Source organism: Saccopteryx bilineata, chromosome 4 (genome assembly GCF_036850765.1).
Source record: "Saccopteryx bilineata isolate mSacBil1 chromosome 4, mSacBil1_pri_phased_curated, whole genome shotgun sequence".
NCBI classification, from domain to species: domain Eukaryota; kingdom Metazoa; phylum Chordata; class Mammalia; order Chiroptera; family Emballonuridae; genus Saccopteryx; species Saccopteryx bilineata.
This window is the reverse complement of record NC_089493.1, coordinates 183321958-183342526: the sequence shown is the minus strand read 5'-3', so window position 1 is coordinate 183342526 and position 20569 is coordinate 183321958. Positions and strand designations below refer to the sequence as shown.

The following is a 20569-nucleotide window of genomic DNA, read 5'->3' as shown; positions in this document are numbered from 1 at the left end:
CTGGCGTCGCGCCGGGAGGGCGGCTGTCGCCGCAGGAGGCGGGGACGCGGAGCACCGCCGACAGCTTTGTCGCTCCAGACGCTCCTGGACGTGGCGGGCGGCAGCGAGGGTGAGTGGCCGCGGGCAGTCCGGGGAAAGTGCGGGCAGAGAAGGGGAAAAGACGCGGTGCTGGGGAGGGGTAGCAAGTAGGAGTCGGTGGGAGGGGAGGACTGCGAGCGCCCCCTCTTTGCAGGCGGGACAGTCCACGGATTCCTACCTCTTGACCTCTGCCCTCTGAATTCTATATAACATGAATGAACATTTATTGAGCGCTTACTGTGTGCCAGGCTCTGTGCTCAGTGGTTTTCCTGTTGGTAGTAATATCTCTCGTGCGGGGCCCTGCAAGCCTTTCTGCGCGTGCGATTTCGTTTCCATGACAACAGCTTATCCTTATCTGCAAAAGAGCAACCAGGCTCAGAGGTGTTACTGACTCGCTCAGGATGGAACAGCTAGTTACTGGTGGTAAAGGGATTTGAACCCTGGTGAGGCTAAGTCCAGTACCTGAGCTAACATCATAGTTAACATTTATTGAGAGCATGATCTCATTTAACCTTCACAACATTCATTTAATTAAATACATTAATACAGAGCGGCAAACTGAACTTAAAAGATACTAAAGGGCCAGCTGAGATTTGCACGCAATTCTTCACAACTCTCTTCACTCTCCGTCCTCCCCCAAACCTTGTTCTTATCTCTCCATCCCCACTGCCGCGGCCCATTCCAGGAGTGGGTCTCTCAGCTAAGTGTTGCAGTGGCCCCAGTGGTCTCCCAGCCCAGGCCCCTCCCCTCACACTATGCGTCCTTTGCACAACCTCAGCGTGAACCTGGTCTCTTGCCTGGAGCCCTCAAGAGCCCTCTCCTTAGACTGGCCATCTCCCAGAGACCCTGGGTCCCTGCCACGCTGAACTGGCAGCAATAGAGCAGCAACCGTGACCTATATATGTCAACCCATGGCTGAGCTCAGACAGCACTGTTGAAAGTCCTCTCCATTCTCCCTCTCTGCACGCCCTTCGTTCTGTGCACCACAGGCTCTGTTTCTTCCCGGGTTTCTGACTTACCCGGCCACTGGCAGGGATGCCAGCCTTGCCTGTCTTCCAGTCCTTCAGCCTTACAGTTACCTTTTGTTTTAAACAACATAAAACAATGTTCATCATAAGAAATTCAGGCACTTGAAAAAAGTAGAAAGTGAAAAAAGTAAAAGACCATATACCTCCCACTTGTGAAAGGTAACCTCTTTAACAAGATGGTAGGTCCCTTCAGAAATCTCATATGTATTTTTGTATATCTCTTTTTTTTTGTTTTGTTTTTAACTCAAAGATAACCACACTTCACATTCTATGCGGCAACTGGCCTTTTTCACTTTGTGTGTCTTGGCCAGCTTTCCCTATCGGCATATACGGACTTACTTTGTTCTTATAACTGTCTCAGTGTGTGCATTGTACGAATGAATCGAGATTTCTTTCACAAGTCTGGGCTCATTTTTTTTTTAATTTATCAATTGATTTTAGGTAGAGAGGAAGGGAGAGAGAGAGAAGGACAGAAACATCGATCTGTTTCTGTATGTGCCTTGACTGGGTATCAAACTGGCGACTTCTGCCTATCAGGACAATTCTCTAACCAACTAAACTATCAGGCCAGGGCAAGAAGCTATCCTGCTTCCACCAAACATCCAGCAAATTCCCCCAAGAAGTTACTTCCTTCTTTGCAGATCCCTCCATTCTGCCCCATCTTGGTATTCCTTCTCTCATTTTCACCTGCTGAGTGGGCACAGACGACCAGGCCCTCTTCTCCACAGTCCCAACCTCTGACGCTTTCTACTCCTGAACGTTCACCGTGGGGTAACGGAGTGTATACATTCACAGCTTCCCACACGCCCTCATGTCAAAGGACTGTCAACCTGGCTTTGCTTCAGTGGGATGAACCCCTGTAGAAACTTGCATGAAGTTCTAGTCTACGTTTACTTTTGAAAGAAATTTTATGCTGAATCATTTTTTTTCAAGAAAATAATTCTCCCTTGGATTTGTGTATTTCTGTAAGTGACTTATTTACTACAGAGCTGCCCTGGTAAGGTTTGTGCCCAAGCAGAGGAACCACGGTGGAGGGACATGAGCCCTGGGCCCTGAGTCAGCAGGCCTGGGTTCCATCCCAGCTTTGACCCTGGAGGGGAAATGACTTCATTTTTCTGAGTTGTTTTCTCTTTTGCCACATGGGGATGATAGTATCAATCTCTTAGAACTGTGGGGAGATTTAAAGGAGAAAATGAACAGCAACGCTTTAAAACAAGAACATACAACGTACACCGAGAACACATACACAGAGAATCCCCCTTTCCTCTAGTTCAGGAGTGGCAAACTCACATGCCCACAGGGCTGTGCATTTTAATCTCTCCCTCTTTTCGCATGTCATTGATTATATCAGAATAACATTACTATTACTGACTGCTTCCTGAGGGCTGGTTACTGCATTCTCTCATTTAATGTTCATAGTTGCTCTATAAGGGAGGTGCAGACAAGCAAATCACACAGGGAGACATTCCTAAAGACGTCATATAATTCAGACTGGTGTAATTCAACACTCACCTGCCAAAAGATGGCAGTATTTCTGTTGCCCGATTAGCATAGGGCTGGTGGTGGCTATAGCATAAACACAGTCTGCAATTTACAGTTCATGCTGCTTTGCAAGGTTCTTGACAAACTTTCACACATACAGTGAAACCATAAATATGTTTACATCATGCTATTTCAAATGCAAATCATTCAAATATGACCATACTGTATTTCCTTCCCATTTTACAGACAAGGAAACTGAGGCTCAGAGATAACAGAGGACAAATAGCTAGAAAGTGATTCTCAACTATGTCTTAACCGCCAGACCAGTTCTGTGCTTCTTGACGGCCAGTCCTATGTCAGATCTTTAGCGTTATTCTGAATGTCTGTCAGGGCCTGACTGGAAGTGACTCCGTGGAGAACAGCAAGCCCAGAAAAGTCAAGCAAAAAAACCCAGGCTTTTCTCCTCAACCCTTCAGAGTTCAGACTTTGATATTGTCCCTCAGTTCCCAGATCATCAAGCGTGCTCCCTCGGTTTCCAAGCAATCGCCTGGCCCCCGATTTCCTTCCCTGCCTTCAGTGTGGTCCTGGCTGCCCTTTGAGAGAGAGCATGTTGCAGAGAGAAAGGAGGAGCATGCTTACTGTCACTTCCAGTCATTCAGGTGTGCCGGGCTGGATCCTCTCACCATACCGTGTGCCCTGGAAGAGTGGCAACCACGTCTTCTCATCCCCGTTCCTGGCCTCAAAGGCAGGAAAAATAGGTGACACCATTTATTGGTCATCCTTGCCAAGCCATAGTACAAGCACCAGCATACGTGATGTCCCATCAGCCTTCTGTCACTTGAAGCGCTAAGCACTATCCCATCCATTCATCTGTCTTTATTATTCACCTGTATTGTGGGGCATGGTCACACCAGGTGGCTCAGAGGTGTGGGGCCAAGACAGGGACCCCCAAGACTTCCCTTAGCGCAAATGACTAGGCAGGAATGAAGGACAAGCCTCCTTAGTATGCTCTTTTGATAGCAACCGACAGAAACACAACTCAAACAAGCTTAAGTAGAAATGGGACAATTTATTCTAAAACTACAGGAACCTCCACTTGAAAAGCCACAGGACTCATGGAGGGAGGTCAAGGCTGTTTTTCATTCATTCAGTTGCAGTTGGTGACAATTACAATTTTAAACAAGGTCTGAATTTTTGTATCAGGCTTTACTTCCAACATTCGCTATCTTGCTTGATTTTCAGAAGGACAAGAAATGATGAATAACAACAGGTAATGCCAAACCTTGTTCTAGCAGCATTATATCCTTCTAACAACCTGCGAAGGTAGGTGCTGTTAATGCCATCCCCGTTTTGGAGAGGACAAGGCTGAGGGAAAGGGGATAAGTAATTTGTAAAAGGTCCCACAGCAGGTCCTGGGATTCCAACCAACCAGCTATGCTTAGAGCTAATGCACTAGCTGCCGTGTGGCTGTCGAGCATTTAAAATGTGGCCAGTCTGAAATAAGAGATGCTGCAAGTGTAAAATACAAACCAGGTTTCCAGGACTTCGTGCCAATTAAAGAATATAAACTACCTCATTCACAGTTTTCACATTGAGCCCTGGCCAGGTGGCTCGGTGGATAAAGCATCGTCCTGGTGCACTGAAGTCATCGGTTCAATCCCTAGTCAGAGCACGTACAAGAAGCAATCAATGAGTACACAAGTAAATGGAACAACTAAGTGGAATGGTGAGCTGATAATTCTACCCCCCTCCTTTCCCCTCTCAATCAATGGGAAAAATTATTTTAGTAAATAAAATACAATAATTTTTACATTGATTACATGTTGAAATGATGGTGTTTGAGATATGTTAGGCAATAACATATTATTAAAATTGATTTCACCTGCTTTTAAAAAAATTTTTTTAGACTGAACTTTATATTTTGATTGATTGATTTTAAAGAGAGAAACAATGATTTGTTATTCCATTTATCTATGCATTCACTGGTTGATTCTTATATGTGCCCTGACCGGGGATTGAACCCCCAACCTTGGCATATCAAAACTATGTTCTAATCCAAAGAGCCAGGATTACTGCTTTTTTTTTTTTATCTTTTTAATATGGCAATGAGGCTATTTAAAATAACAGGTGACAGCCCTGGCCGGATGGCTCAGTGGTAGAGCGTCGGCCTGGCGTGCAGGAGTCCCAGGTTCGATTCCCGGCCAGGGCACACAGGAGAAGTGCCCATCTGCTTCTCCACCCCTCCCCCTGTCCTTCCTCTCTGTCTCTCTCTTCCCCTCCCGCAGCCAAGGCTCCATTGGAGTAAAGTTGGCCCAGGCGCTGAGGATGGTTCCATGGCCTCTGCCTCAGGTGCTAGAATGACTCTGGTTGCAACAGAGCAATGCCCCACATGGGCAGAGCATCGCCCCCTGTTGGGCGTGCCGGGTGGATCCAGTCAGGCGCATGTGGGAGTCTGACTACCTCCCGGTTTCCAACTTCAGAAAAATACAAAAACAAAACAAAATAACAGGTGACCTCATGTCCTAGGCCTACTGGACAGCACTGTTCAAACCTTCTCAGCCCTCTGGCCTACCCCTTGGAGGCTGGCCCTCAGGGGAAGCTAGATACAGGCCTCCTTCCCTCCCCCCACATCTGGCACATCAGCTGTGTTCTTCTCGCTCACTCGCTGCAGTACTGGCCAGCTTCAGAGCTCGATGGCTCTGGCTTCCGCCACTCCAAAGCCTCACTCTGGACCTCACCACACAGGCAGCTGAGGTTCAACATGAAGCAGCCCGGAGCCCAAAGGGGTGGGCTTCGTGCCCACCACCGGTACATGCCACGTTCTCTGGTTTCTAAGAATTTGGGGTGACAATGCAGGGGCTACCAGGCTGGCTTCCGGTGTGCTCTCAGGAGTGCCACAGAGACAAACTGTGCGAGATCATGGTTCCTGAGGCCTCATGAGGTCATGGTTTGGCCTTGGACCTTTTCTTTTTTTTTTTCCTAGACTGAGCCAGAAATAGGGGGTGGAAAGAGAGAAAACAGATCAGATATTTTCCAGGGCCTTTCGACAAGCAGGTCCCATGACTTTTAATGATCTGCATTTCGACGCTGCATGCTGGAGTGTTTCCAAAGGAGCAGGGGTCTGGAGACCCCAGGGAAGCGGGCCTTTGGGTGAGCACCGCGGGAGCCTCTGTGGCCAGCCCCTCTCTCCTCCAGAGGGCGCCCCAGCTCTCCGAGAAGCTGGGGAGGGCTGTTTCCAATTTGCTTCCTGGAATTCAGGGAAAGCGTGGGGTGTTTCTCATTATAGAATTTGCACTCTCATTAAAGCCAATTTTTAGCATGTTTCATCTGTGAGCAAGCGCCGCCCCATTCCAACCACCAGCCCTTACATTTTTAACTCCAAACACTGGGAGAATTGCCCAGCTGGGTCAGATTCAGATATCCTCCCCCATCCAAGAACTAGACCTCCCCATGGAATATTCCAGGGGCCCCTAGTGTGAGGTCAGGACTGCTGCAGCTATAATTTTAAACAAGGCTGTAACTTTTGTATCACATTTTGCTTTCAACATCCTTTATCTCGTTGGATTCTCAGAACAGTCCTGTAAGGCAGCGAGGTGAGTGTTTCTATCTCCACTGTGTAGGTGAGGAGATGGAAGCCCAGATAAGAGGCAAAGAGGTGTCGTCAGTCACATGACCAGTAAGTTACAAAGCCAGGACCGGGACCCTCATAGTCCAAGTCCAGTCACTTCACTGGGTTTCCCTCCGTGGCTTTGTCGTCCGCACGTTTACTGAGATCCTTCTGATCCTGCTGCTCTTCTACTCTGAGTGACCATTTATTTCATTGGTGGCTGGAAAAACTATGAGTTCAGCAATCCATGCGTGTGGGGCACCGTGCTGGGTGGGCACCATGCTGGGCTCTGGTGATGTAACACAGAGCCTGACCAGCAGCAGGGCCTCTGCTTTCTTGGGCCTTCCACTCCAGAGGAAAGGCAGACAGCTAACAAGTCAAGAAACAAATAAACATGTGATCACAACTTGAGCCACGTGCTGCGAAAGGAAGACCAGGGTAGTCTGAGTAGATAAACAGGGTGGGCGGAGGGGTTTAGACCCTGTGCTGGGGCGGCCTCTCTGCAGAGAGGCCATTCAACCCAAGAACGGAAGGGTGAGCCGGACAGCTGGGGGAGGGGCTTGGGAGGAAGGAGATAAGCATCAGGAGGCGTTTTAGGCAGAGTTCTGTCCACCTGCTGAGCACTTAGATCAGGGGTCGAGAACCTATGGCTTGTGAGCCAGATGTGGTTCTTTTTTTTTTTTTTTTTTGTATTTTTCTGAAGCTGGAAATGGGGAGGAAGTCAGACAGACTCCCGCATGCGCCCGACCTGGATCCACCCGGCATACCCACCAGATGGCGATGCTCTGCCCACCAGGGGGCGATGCTCTGTTACAACCAGAGCCATTCCAGAGCCTGAGGCAGAGGCCATAGAGCCATCCTCAGTGCCCGGGCCAACTTTGCTCCAATGGAGCCCTGGCTGCGGGAGGGGAAGAGAGAGACAGAGAGGAAGGAGAGAGGGAGGGGTGGAGAAGCAGATGGGTGCTTCTCCTGTGTGCCCTGGCCAGGAATTGAACCCGGCACTCCTGCACACCAGGCCAGTGCTCTACAACTGAGTCAACCGGCCAGGGCCCAGATGTGGCTCTTTTGATGGCTGCATCTGGCTCGCAGACAAATCTTTAATAAAAAAATAATAACATTAAAAATATAAAACATTCTCACGTATTACAATCCATTCATTTCCTACCACTCATGTTCATGGTTGCGAGTGGCTGGAACCAATCACAGCTGTCCTCCGGGACAACACCAAATTTTTATTGGATAATGCCTAATGTACACAGGTCATTGTATGGCTCTCACAGAATTACACTTTAAAGTACGTGGCATTCATGGCTCTCTCAGCCAAAAAGTTTCCCGACCCCTGACTTACAGTGTCACATATTGAGCTAGAAGCTTTGATGACACTGTCTCATGATTCCTCCCCCAACTCCCAGATGGGCGTTTCTACTGGATAGTCAAGGATGCTGAGTGGCTGGGTTTCTCATGTCTCTCCATCACCGAGTTAAACGCCACCGCTGCACATCAGCGTGTCACAGCCTGATAACCAACAGGTCACGTTTATTTGCACCTAATTTATATCCCCTGATGTCCAAGGGACATCATTCAGAACTCAGGCCTAAGAGCCTTGCTCAAGGCCCAGACAAGTGTCCCCGGACTTTTCTAGTGGCAGACCGTGTTCGGGTAGAGTCCGCGAGAGACAGGTGTCCCCACTTCGGGCCCTTCTCACATCAAAGTCTGGGTGGAGGGCGGCTGGGAAGGAGCTAGAAGGCGTGGGGCGTGTCCTGAGGGTTGGGGGAGAGAGAGAAGGAGGGAGGCTCCTTCCCTGACAGTTCTGGTGAGGCGGTTTTCTCCTAACCTCCTCCTAGGACATGTGTATTTATGAATCATAAGCTACTTAACTGAGAGATGAAAAGCCCAGGAACTGGACAAATTAAAACCAAACTGAAGAACTTCATCCAAGTTTAGCAGGTCATGGTTCTGTGTGTGGGGCTTCACCATCTCACATTTCTTCCCTTCAGCAGGAAGACGGCAGGCGGCCTCCCCTAGTCAACTCACACCAGAAAGGACAATTTAGAAACAAAGATAATTTTTAAAAGGTGAGGGAGGACCAATACTTTTTCCCTCTGGTCAGTTGAACAGATATTTATGGTGCACCTGCTGCTATATATAAAATATTATGCATGCCCCCTCACCCCCTCCGGAGTAGGGGTAGGGCCCTTGTGCTTTAGGAGGTCAAAAGGAAGGAGGGATTAGATCTGGTCTGGGTTAGGGAAAAAAACAGGAAGGGAGAAAACTTACTTTACCTCCAAGAGCATCGGTGCCCTTTTGGATTTAGGCCACTGCCTTGTTTTCCCTGTGCTGTAGATGTTCTTGAGGGCAATCTGTGAGTCTCAAACACTCATTAATCAAGCAAGGATTTCTTGAACACCTACTGTGAGCAAGAAAGTCGGAAGCCCCAGGGATATAGCAGGTAAGCTGCAGTGCTTGGTCCCATGGGGCTTCCATTTTAATGGGAGGGGTAACAGGCCCAGGAAGCGGGTATGCAGGCAAATAAAGTGAGTATGGGGGAGCCTGCAGGACTGCAGAGACACAAGCCAGGAGCCGGGGTCCAAAGGGAGAGCTGTCGGGAAAGGCCTTGGAAGAAGTGACATTCGAGCTGAAACACAGGATATAAGAGCTAGCATGGCAAAGAGAAGGGCCCTAGGTTTCAGAAAGAGGCAGATGGAGCCTGGTCCGAAGGAGGGGGTGTCTGGAGGAGCAGTGAGAGGTGGGGAAGAGCTGGGGGGTCCTTCAGGGCCTCGTGGGCCACATCGCCAGGGGTTCTCATATTTGCTCCTCGCAGCCAGCAACCACAGGATGTGATGTGGCTGAAATATTCTTTTTTATTTTTTTAATTTATTTTAGAAACAGGAAGGGAAAGGGAGAGAAAGAGAGAGCTAGACAGAAACATCCATCTGTTTCTGTATGTGCCCTGACTGGGGATCGAACCTGCACCTTTGGGACAAAGCTCTAACCAACAGACTATCCGGGTCTGGTATATGCTTCTAAAGGATCCCTCGGGCTTCAGCACAGAGAGTGCATGTGGGGAGCCAGAGATCAGGGAGGGGCTGTTGTCAGGTCCAAGCCAGGAATGAGCTGAGGGCCCCTGGAGGTGCTCTGCGCACCCTGGTCTTCTGGTTCAGCCCTGGAAACTCTCCCGTTAACACTCCAAAGAGGTTCCTGCTGGGAAGTCAGAGCCCAGGAGGCTGCCCTTCCCCGTCCCCACCCCATCGTCTTGGCTAAGCCAAGTGCAGACCTCTCAAAGAGCAGGACGTTTTCTTCAAGCATTGATTTGCTCAAGTATCCTGAGGGAGAAAAACCTTGCTCTTACATATTCAAAGTTACATAGTGTGTGTGTGTGTGTGTGTGTGTGTGTGTGTGTGTGTGTGTGTGTAGAAGGACAAAATACAAAATATCAAATCTCTCTCTTGCTCTGTGTATCTTTGCCATGTACTTCAAGGTCTCTTCTGTAATTTGGGATATTTAGGAGAAAAAATCAAAGAAATGCTGACTTAATGGAAAGCATTTGGGCATTAGGGTCAGCCAAACCCAAGTTCAAATATAACTGCCACGAGCTAGCTGTGTAAACATGAGCAAATTAGTCTCTCTGAGCTTCAGTTTCCTCTTCTGTAAAACAGAAGAAAAATACCAGGAAAAGGGAGCAAGGTGCAGCAGGCTAAGGGTGATCCTCAGAGCCCCTCAGACACGTGTTCAAATGCTGTCCCCAATATCCCAATTGTGTGATTTGGGATAAATCATTTGGCTTCACAGAGCCTCTGTTTCTTCCTCTGAAGAAATGGAAACGTTAAGTTTTCCACCTTTGTAGGATTTATTGTAAATTTGAAATTAAAGAATTTAGGTAGCCCTGGCCAGGTAGCTCAGTTGGTTAGAGCATCATGCGGGTTTGATCCCCAGTCAGGGCATATACAAGAACCAACCAATGAATGCATAAATAAGTGGAACATCAAATCAATCTTTCTCTTTTTCTCTCTCTCTCTGTCTCTCTCTCCCCCTCCCTTCCTCACTCTCTAAAAAAAAAAAACTGAATAAAAAATAAATTAAAAAGAATTCAGGTAAAGAGTGTCACACAGTTCCTGGGACGTTGTAGGTGTCCAATAGAGTCAGCTTGCCTCTGTCTCAGTTTCCCTGCCTGTAACTGAAGATATTGGATGAGACCATTCCTTGGGGCCCTTCCCAAGTTTATGATTCTGACTTTATTTAAAGACCCTGGAAGAGTTAACCTGTGTGGGACCCTTGGGGCCGTGGTACCCCAGCCGGCTTCTCACCACCTTGGTGTGGAACATGGGCTGGGGGCACCCAGGCTGGGAGCAGGACTATCTAGAGCCTTATTTTTCTTGGAGGTTCCCAGGGCCAAGAAGACTCTCCCCTCCCTCCCTCTAGGTTTGGAACCAGAATCTAGCCACCCCGCCTTTATTTCCAAAACAGTTCCTGGCTCTGACTGCGGGATCCTCTGGGCTCCAGCGCAGAGAAATCCCTTGCTCCCTGCTTGTTCCAGGGCCCTGCTCTGCCCTGACACTGGCCCCTACCCTGGGCCAGCTGTCACTGAGCACTGTCCTTATTGTTCATTTAAAAACATTTTTTTTAAAACTGATTTTAGGGAGAGAGGAAGGAAGAGAGAGAAAGACAGAGCTGCTGACAGCTCTCTTGCCTCCTACAGGTGACCGCCATGATCCCCTGGGTGCTCTTGGCCTGTGCGCTCCCTTGTGCAGCGGACCCTCTGCTTGGTGCCTTCGCCCCCAGGGATTCCCAGAAGGGCTCCCCTCAACTTGTCTGCAGCCTACCCGGGCCCCAGGGGCCCCCCGGCCCTCCAGGAGTCCCGGGGCCATCAGGAACGGTGGGAAGGATGGGCTTTCCCGGCAAAGACGGCCAGGACGGCCAGGACGGGGACAGGGGGGACAGCGGAGAGGAAGGTAAGAGGCCCAGTGTGTGCCCCTCCTGTTCCCACCTGGGTGACAGCACCTGGCACAGAGGGGGTTCTGTGAAGTTATGAAAACTGATATTAATCCCATCTCGTTATCAACTAATTACTGTCTCTTTAAAAAAAACAGAGTAGTGTATTCTCCTAAAAGAAACAATGAGTATTAAATCTTGTGTTTCTTCCCCAGCTGCGCCATTGATTTGCTGAATGACTTTGGGCAAGTTTCCTGAAATACTCTTCAGACCTCTTTTTTTTTTTTTTTCTTGTAGTGAGAGATACAGAGACAGACAGGAAGGAAGGGAAAGAGATAAGAAGCATCAACTCGTAGATGCAGCACTGATTGTTCACTGATTGCTTCTTATATGTGCCTTGACTGGGGAACTCCAGCTGAGCCAGTGACCCCTTGCCCAAGCCAGCATCGTTGGCTTTAAGCCAGTGACTTTGGGCTTAAGCCAGAGACCATGTCTATATCCCACACTCAAGCCAGCGACCCCAAGCTCAAGCTGGTAAGCCTGCGATCAAGTGGGCAACCTCGAGGTTTTAAACCCAAGACCTCAGCGTCCCAGGTCAACACTCTATCCACTGCACTACCACCTGGTCCAGCTTCAGACTTCTTTTGATTACAAGTGACAGAAACACAATTTATAACCCCAAATGGAATTTATTGACTTATGCAACTGGAAAGTCCAAGAGTTGAGCTTCAGGAATGGCTGGATCCAGGAGCTCAAATATTGTTGTCTAGGGTCTGCTTCTCTCTGTGTGTTGGTTTTATTCTCAAAAAGGCTGGAGTTTCCGAAATGGCTCCTGGTAAGCTCAAACCTTTTTTTTTTTCCATGGCTTGATTTATAGAGCAAATCTCAGGATAACTGATTCTACTTGATCACATGGGCATCCTGGACCAATCCCCTTAACCATGGAGGTGAGGTATCACCATTTGCCAAGACTGGGTCTTGTGCCCACCCCTGGGTGTGTGTGATTTGGTAGTGAAGGCAGTTGGTCACTGTGATTGACAGCTTCTTGGGACTTCGTGAGGTAGTGAAGTGTGGTTCCGAAAGGAAAGGATGCCCGGAAGCCAGCAAACACATTGGACACTGTCTGCAGTCCCTCTCAGCCTGGACTTTCCCTGCATCTCTGAGCTATCACCCCAGTAACTTTCCAGTGTGAATAGCACCCCAAAATGTACATTTTAAGCAGTAGGGAAATTGTGCCTTTTACTTGTATGACATTATAACATTGAGAGAGCATTATCCCATTTCCTAACCACCATGGTTAATTCGGTTCTGGGGAGGAAAGTTATCTCTGCTGTTGCCTTTTCTCTGTGGATCAAGAGCTGTGAAGATGTAGGCTGGGGGCTGCTTTTGGCCATATCTCCTACCTCGTATGGAATCTGTGCTGAGAATTAACCCGACACACCGAGGAAGGTGGCTCTGAGAGGTGGGAAGCCCTGACGTGCCACCCAGATAAAGCCGGCTCACCCTGGGCAGTCATAGGACAGGTCAGCCACCAACCCCTTGCCCCCAACAGACGTGTGTAAATCCGTCTCCAGAAAGGTCTCGGAAAGGAAAGTCAGCTTTTCCTGAAATTTCTCGAAAAAGTCATCAAGAGGGAAGCTCATCACGTAACAAATGCACGGTAGAAGCTTCCTGATTTGTCGTCCCCCAAACACTTCAATCCAAAAGGACTCTGTCTTGACTCCTCCTTGTCTCTCCGCCCCTTCTCCCAATTTTTGTTTATTTTCGATTTTTCAAGGAATGGCTTTGTGACCTTTCTTAGTTTTATTTTCCCCCTTTTATTTACTTTTAGTTATATATGAGTAACACACAAATACCTTCGTATTATAATAAATTCAAACAATACAAATAAAGCAAGAATCCTTCTTAATTGCTACCCTTTCTTGTGTACCCCTCATCCTCCAGAGGGGACCACTGATGACTGGTTAAAGAGGCATCTTTCCTGACCGTTTTCGGTGTATTTACACAGTGTATAATAATACCAGGCATTGACAGGCACTTAGTGTAAGCTATCTGCCCCTGAAAAATTAGATATTCCGTGAGAAAATTCTATTAGGAAATCTATTTCCCACTTACTTAAACTAGGAAGAATTTAAAGGCATTACCTGCTAACCCCAAACTCTAAACAACAGTAAAATGCCTACATATATACATATAAGAAGCCAAGTATCTTGTTAGAGTATAAAATGCCTACATTACATGGATCATCCATTTTATATGGTGCTTAACAGAGCGTTGTCTTGTGTACAATGATGCTCCAATGTTCCGTAGCACCAGCAACCGTCAGAAGCAGGCTTGGCATTGCAGGCTTTTCAAAACATCTACACCCAGTTCTGCCGGTCTACCAATTGCACCCGTTGTACAGTTGTGTTTGGATGGAACTCAACTCTTTACTCATTGTATGTTTTCCTTAAAATGTTGTATTGAGTTTAGGGGATATGACTATAAATGTTTTCTATATAACCATTGTCTAAAATTGTTGTATTGAGAGAATGCATGTTTTCTGAAATACGGGTATTCAAAACCAACAGTTGTTCTACAGCAAACGTTCTGCAGGGTGTGCCAAGTGCATTTAGCGAGTGCCTGCTCTGGGCCGGGCACTCTGCTGTGCTCCTGAGTGGGTATAGAAACAGCGTTGTGGTTTCCTCTGAACAAAAAGAGGTTCTACCACCTGCTCTTTCCTCTTCACAGGACCTTTTTAGAGAAGTTTGCATATAGGGCACATACATCTGCCTCATTTTTAAAAAAGGCCTGCATAGAATTGCACATTATGGATGGGCCATAATTTTTTAATCGTTTCCCCTTGGATGGGCAGTTAGTTGTTCCTAGCATTTGTTGGTGTAAGCAACGCTGCAGTGAACCCCGTGTGCACGTGGGCAGGGATCTGGGCACTGGGCAGGGATTTCACTAAGATCAGTGTTTTGAGGTCAAGAGGCTTCTTCCAATTCTCTACTCAACCCGTTGCCGGCACAGCCCTTTAAAGGACTGTCCTGACAGATAAACCAGACTCTTCCTTAGAAGGCAGAGGGGAAAGGCTGTGAACTGTTATGTTGTTTTATCCCTGATCCACCATGATTCTGGAAGGTAAGTGTCACCATTTCCACTTTCCAGCTCAGACTAGGAGACAGGCCCCAGGTGACACCATAAGGATTTGCACCCGTTTCTAGATGACTCCAACGCCCTCTCGTTCTTCCCGATACCCAAAGGCTTGTGCTGCAAAGATGGAAAGCCAGGACCCCCAGGCCTGTGCCTAGTTCTCTGAGGGCCCCTTCATGACACCAGCTGTTCTGTCTTCCAGGTCCCCCTGGCCGGACAGGTAACCGGGGAAAGCCAGGACCCAAGGGCAAAGCTGGTGCCATCGGGCGGGCTGGCCCCCGCGGCCCCAAGGGGGTGAGTGGTGCCCCGGGAAAGCACGGCACGCCAGGCAAGAAGGGGCCCAAGGGCAAGAAGGGGGAGCCGGGCCTCCTGGGACCCTGCAGCTGCGGCAGCGGCCATGCCAAGTCGGCCTTCTCTGTGGCGGTGACCAAGAGCTACCCACGGGAGCGGCTGCCCATCAAGTTTGACAAGATCCTGATGAACGAGGGTGGCCACTACAACGCGTCCAGCGGCAAGTTCATCTGCAGCGTGCCTGGGATCTACTACTTCACCTACGACATTACGCTGGCCAACAAGCACCTGGCCATCGGCCTGGTGCACAATGGCCAGTACCGCATCCGGACCTTCGACGCCAACACAGGCAACCATGATGTGGCCTCGGGCTCCACCATCCTGGCTCTCAAGCAGGGTGATGAGGTCTGGCTGCAGATCTTCTACTCAGAGCAGAACGGGCTCTTCTACGACCCTTACTGGACCGACAGCCTCTTCACAGGCTTTCTCATCTACGCCGACCAGGACGACCCCAATGAGGTGTAGACAGGCCCGCGCGGGGTCTCCAGAGACAGAACGCGCTCCTGGACTTGGGCTTTACAGAGCGAGACCCCTAAACTGTCTGCTGGGGCTGGGAGTCGGGAGCTTCTGGACTCGGGCAGACTCCTCTGCCCCCTTTTTCTCCATCATTAAATCCAAGCTTTTTTATTCATCCTTCCGTTTATTCATTCACTCTACTTTTTTCCTATACCTACTGTGTGACAGGCACTGTGCTACACTCTGGAAGGTACCACAGCGAACAAGACAGACTGGCTCTGGCCTCATGGGGCTTCCATTCGAGCGGGAGACACAATTTACAAATAAACAATGAATGTAATGATGGTGTTGGGATGGAAATACATTTGCCATGGTCAAGAGTAATCAGAATAACAGGAGACAGGGAAGGAGGTGGAAATTGTTTTTTGGATTCCATATTTTTACATTTACTTACATAAAGTCTACACATCCTAAACGGACAGACAGCTCAATGAGTTTTTACATACGTGCACACCTTATACCTTCCGTTTAGATGAGGAACAGAATATTTCCGGCCCCCCCAACTACCCAAGGCTCCCTGACAACTCACGTCCCTTTCAAGTCAGTACCAGGAAGAGGTTCATTTTTAAGCTGAACACTGAAGCAAGAGAGAGCCATGCAGCGGGCTGGGGGGAGGGGTCTCCTGGCAGAAAGAGCGTCAGGTGCAAAGGCCTTGACATTGGAGAGAGCTTGGCATAGCTGAGGAACTGACTGGAGGCCAGAGGGTGGAGGGAGGTGTGAGGCTGGAAGGTTATGCAGAACCTCAGGCTGTGGCCAAGTTCATTCCGCTGGTCAGGATGCAGAAGTGAGCATGGCATTAATACAGGGATAACCTTGAACCCGCTCCATGTATGAGTCAAGTCCGACTCACACTTAAGCACTCTATTATTACTTACAAATCACCTGCAGGCCCACTTCTCAATCAGTGACGACACCAGGATATCCCCGTGTTCCTGAGAACCGCAGCTCTGGGGGGCGGGGCTGGGTAGCATATAAATAAGTCTTGCCCCTGACCCAGGGGTTCCCAGTGTGCAGGGACCCGAGGGACAGGAAGCCACAGCATGGAGTGGCTGATGGGGAGAGGACCCCACAGGTCAACTGCTGGAGAGAACTTAGTGAAAGAGGAGCCACAGCTTCCTGGCAGATTGCTGTCACCGGCCTCTGGCTGGAAGGAGGAACCAGCGGCGCCCCAGGAACGGGGAACACTGCCTGGCGTGGTCCTGGAAGGGGCGGCCTCCTCCATACATCAAATGGGGTTTATTAAAAATAGCTCAGTTTTCACTAAGCCACAAGTATGGGGTTAGGATGGGTCTGAGAAACCCAGGAAGGGTTCTGGGACCCAAAGGGATTAATGTGTAGGTTGGGGCCCTGCTTGGCACCCCTGTGGGAAGAAGGGGCCAGCTTCTGGATTTGAGTAGGAATCTTCTTGAACAGTTCTTTTTACTTCCCTTTCATTTTTCTTAATTTTTAAATTTTTTATTTATTTATTTTTACTTTTTTACAGAGAGAGAGTCAGAGAGAGGGATAGACAGATAGGAACGGAGAGATAAGAAGCATCAATCATTAGTTTTTCATTGCATGTTGTGACATCTTAGTTGTTCATTGATTGCTTCTTCATATGTGCCTTGACCGCAGGCCTTCAGCAGACTAAGTAACCTCTTGCTCAAGCCAGTGACCTTGGGTCCAAGCTGGTGAGCTTCTGCTCAAACCAAATGAGCCCGCGCTCAAGCTGGCGACCTCGGGGTCTCAAACCTGGGTCCTCCACATCCCAGTCCGACGCTCTATCCACTGCGCCACCTCTGGGTCAGGCTAATTTTTCTAATTTTTATTTATTTATTTATTTATTTTGTATTTTTCTGAAGCTGGAAATGGGGAGAGACAGTCAGACAGACTCCCACATGCGCCCTACCAGGACCCACCCGGCACACCAACCAGGGGGCGACGCTCTGCCCACCAGGGGGCGATGCTCTGCCCCTCCGGGGCATCGCTCTGTTGCGACCAGAGCCACTCCAGCACCTGGGGCAGAGGCCAAGGAGCCATCCCCAGGGCCCGGGCCATCTTTGCTCCAATGGAGCCTCTGCTGCGGGAGGGGAAGAGAGAGACAGAGAGGAAGGAAAGGGGGAGGGGTGGAGAAGCAGATGGGCGCTTCTCCTGTGTGCCCTGGCCGGGAATCGAACCCGGGACTTCTGCACACCAGGCCGACGCTCTACCACTGAGCCAACCGGCCAGGGCCTCATTTTTCTAATTTTTTAAGAAGCACCTTTAACCACTTCCTCTTCCTTCCCTCTGAAGTGGGCATTTGAAAGCAGTGAACTTAACCCTTTGTAGCCTGGGTAATAACTTCAGCCTGAGCGAGAATAGCAGGACCCTGAAGCTCTGGGGTTGCCACTTCTGGGCCTGATCTAAACCCATGCCTTTTTGTCACTCTGCCAGGGGATCCCCAGGGAGGATGGTGGGGCTGATGGCGAGAGAGCCAGCATTCATTGTGGGGGGTGGGGCAGGTGGAGGCAGGACCTTGCAGGAACCCGGGCTGGGCTTTTGTCTCCCTTGGCCCAGGGCTGCTGGAGGTGGGGAGACAGGACTGCTGGGTGTGTGGCAGGTGGGCAGAAGCAAGTGACACAGTCCAGGGGGCGTCTGGTAACCCACCGATGGCAAGAAAGAGGGTTGGTTGATCCACTAACACTTCTGAGAGAGGCTGCCTCCTCTGTGAATCACTGGAGTCCTCAGGCAGCTGATACAGGATGGAAGAAGGTCTCCAAGCAGGTGGCCTTTCCAGACACATTAGGGGACCAGCCCCATACTGTGAACCTCAGCAAATAGGGCCTACCTCTAGGCCTTCACGTTTGCAGGCATCGAGGAAAACCCAGAACCCAGAGCATCTTTGAGCAATAACACTGCCCTTGACCCCAGGGTCTTTGGCGTAAGGGACTCACTTTGAAAGGCAGCCAATGTCAAAGAGAAACTAAGCTCGACACTAGTTAAAGTGGTATAGACAGATTTTATTTTACTTACTTATTTATTTATTTATATTTTTTTACAGAGACAGAGAAAGAGTCAGAGTGAGGGATAGAGAGGGACAGACAGACAGGAACGGAGAGATGAGAAGCATCAATCATTAGTTTTTTGGTTTTTTTTTTAAAGACTTTATTCAATTTTCAAAGAGGAGAGAGAGAGAGAGAGAGAAGGAGGAGGAACAGGAAGCATCAACTTCCCATATATGCCTTGACCAGGCAAGTCCAGGGTTTTGAACTGGCGACCTCAGTGTTCTAGATTGACACTCTATCCCACTGCGCCACCACAGGTCAGGCAATCATTAGTTTTTCGTTGCACATTGCAACACCTTAGTTGTTCATTGATTGCTTTCTCATATGTGCCTTGACCATGGGCCTTCAGCAGACCAAGCAACCCCTTGCTTGAGCCAGCGACCTTGGGTCCAAGCTGGTGAATTTTTGCTCAAACCAGATGAGCCCACGCTCATGCTGGGAACCTTGGGGTCTCGAACCTGGGTCTTCCGCATCCCAGTTCGACGCTCTATCCACTGTGCAACCACCTGGTCAGGCAAGATTTTAATCAGTAATGTACTATTGCAACGGCATATAGGGAATATATAATATATAAATTGCAATAGTACAGGGTTGGGCTAAAGTAGGTTTACAGCCGTTCATACGAAAAATAATACAATAATTAATAAATACTAATACAAGAATGAACTCTATGTTTTGTGTACTCACAAGTAAGTGTAAACCTACTTTTGCCCCACCCTGAATAAATAACATAATAAGGTAATATTTTAATACAAAATTAATGCAAAAAAATTTCTGTGATAATCAAAGATCAAAATTTTCAAGAAAAGTGAGATCTGACAGGGCTGAGATGAGGGTGAGCTGAGGGAAACTGAGTCGTGCAGCAGCAGCTTGGGACCCCTGGGCAGCCAGGCGCTGGAGGTGAACTCACTTCCTGCCTGGCCTCTTCACATATTCCACCAGGGGGGGCACGTTCACCACACAAGCCTTCAGTCCTGAGGCTTAGAGGCTGGAAGATCAACCCTGGTCTCTCTCCTCCAGACTGTTTTTTGGATTCAGAGCCAAAGACCAAAAAAAAAAAAAAAAAGGAAAGAGAGAAGCATTCTGGCCCATTGTTTTATGCGACCTGCTGGGGAAAGAAAAAGAATTAAACACAAGAGCTGCCTGTCTTCCTAGTGTTCTCGTTAAAGAGATTTTTGCACACATTCTAAATGGCACATGCAGCTAGTGTAGGGCATGAATATAACAGCAGTTGTCCGGGACAAAGGAAGTCTGGGTTCCAGTTCTAGTTCTGTCTTCAGACTCCTTGGGTGGACATGGCCAGGTCCTTTCTAGTCCGGTGGCTTCAGTTTGTCCCCTCTGTAAAATGAAGAGTTGGATCAGATGATCTCCGAATCCATCTGGGCACGAAAATTTTACGTTTCTGCCTCCCAAGCAGAGACGAGAAAGCGAGCCTGACGTTCCAGAGACATAAATTATAACAGCTGGGTGAATCGGGCCAGCCTGCTCTGAAACATTGAACTTGGACATTCGGCCCGCTGCCTCCACTGAAGACTTTCAGCAGGTGGCTGTTCCCAGGCTCCCCGCGCTAGAATGGAAACCACGACGAAACTGTTCTCGAACATTTGCCCTAGGCTGGCTTTTCCATATTTGCTTCTTCCCAGCTTCTCAACAGCTCTGCTTCCCAGGTGGAAAAATCGGAGTCCTGGACAGGATGCCAATGGTCTCCTTGCTGGTAAACACATGGTGAGGATTAGAATGGACGGCGGAGTCCAGAGGCTGCCTTGGGCGACACCAGCCAGGCCCTCCCTGCCCCGCTGTGTGGCCCCTGTCGGAGGGCAGCGGGTATATGAGAAGTGCTCTGATTCTGAACAGCTCCCGAGTGGCAGGGGGTCAGGTCCCAAACACTTCCCTCCCGCAGAGCACCATCTGGTCTAGTGGATTTGAGGGTTCACGTCAGCTCAGCAGACATCAGCTCTGCTATGGCGAGGCCCGGGAAGGCACCAGGGGTCCCCAACACAGGTGGGGAATCAGGATCTCCCAGGGCAGGTGGAGCTGAGAGCCTGCGAATGGGGGTAGGGGGACACAGCTGCACCTGGCCTGGCCCTTGGGCTTCCTGGCACAGCTGTGAGTCTGGCCTGAATGGCAGCTCAGCTCGGCCAGCTCTCAATTCCCATCCCCAGGCCAGAGGGGGAGAAAGGGAAGCAGGAAAGGCCAATCCTGCTCTTTAATGAGGGGTTGGGGGGTGGGACGTGTGCGCGCCCCTTTGTCTTCACTTTGTCACTTCCACAGCTGTCCGCAGGCCCAGGTGGACCCTGCGAACGGAGCTCCGAGGGCGATGGGGAAGGTAAGCTCACAGGCCCAACCCCTCAGCCTGGGCACTGGAGGGGTGCGGAGGCTGGCTCGCTCCTAATGACCTCTGTGACATTCCCCTCTTCCTG

General features: G+C 49.3%; 1 protein-coding gene across 6 annotated transcripts; it reads left to right on the top strand.

The window, feature by feature from the left end:
* Window positions 1-45: 45 nt before the first annotated feature.
* On the top strand, window positions 46-15407 carry C1QTNF2 (C1q and TNF related 2). Of its 6 annotated transcripts, none has more exons than XM_066277483.1 (4): window positions 81-109; window positions 8539-8644; window positions 10892-11144; window positions 14462-15407. In XM_066277483.1, exons 3-4 carry the CDS (start codon window positions 10901-10903, stop codon window positions 15073-15075), a joined length of 858 nt encoding a protein of 285 aa, XP_066133580.1. In that variant the 5' UTR covers window positions 81-109; window positions 8539-8644; window positions 10892-10900; the 3' UTR covers window positions 15076-15407. The 6 variants fall into 6 exon arrangements, with proteins under 6 accessions (XP_066133578.1, XP_066133580.1, XP_066133579.1 ...); XM_066277479.1 differs by lacking the exons at window positions 81-109; window positions 8539-8644 and adding exons at window positions 3848-3911; window positions 4172-4314; XM_066277484.1 differs by lacking the exon at window positions 81-109 and adding an exon at window positions 8250-8270.
* The last annotated feature ends 5162 nt before the right edge of the window (window positions 15408-20569 follow it).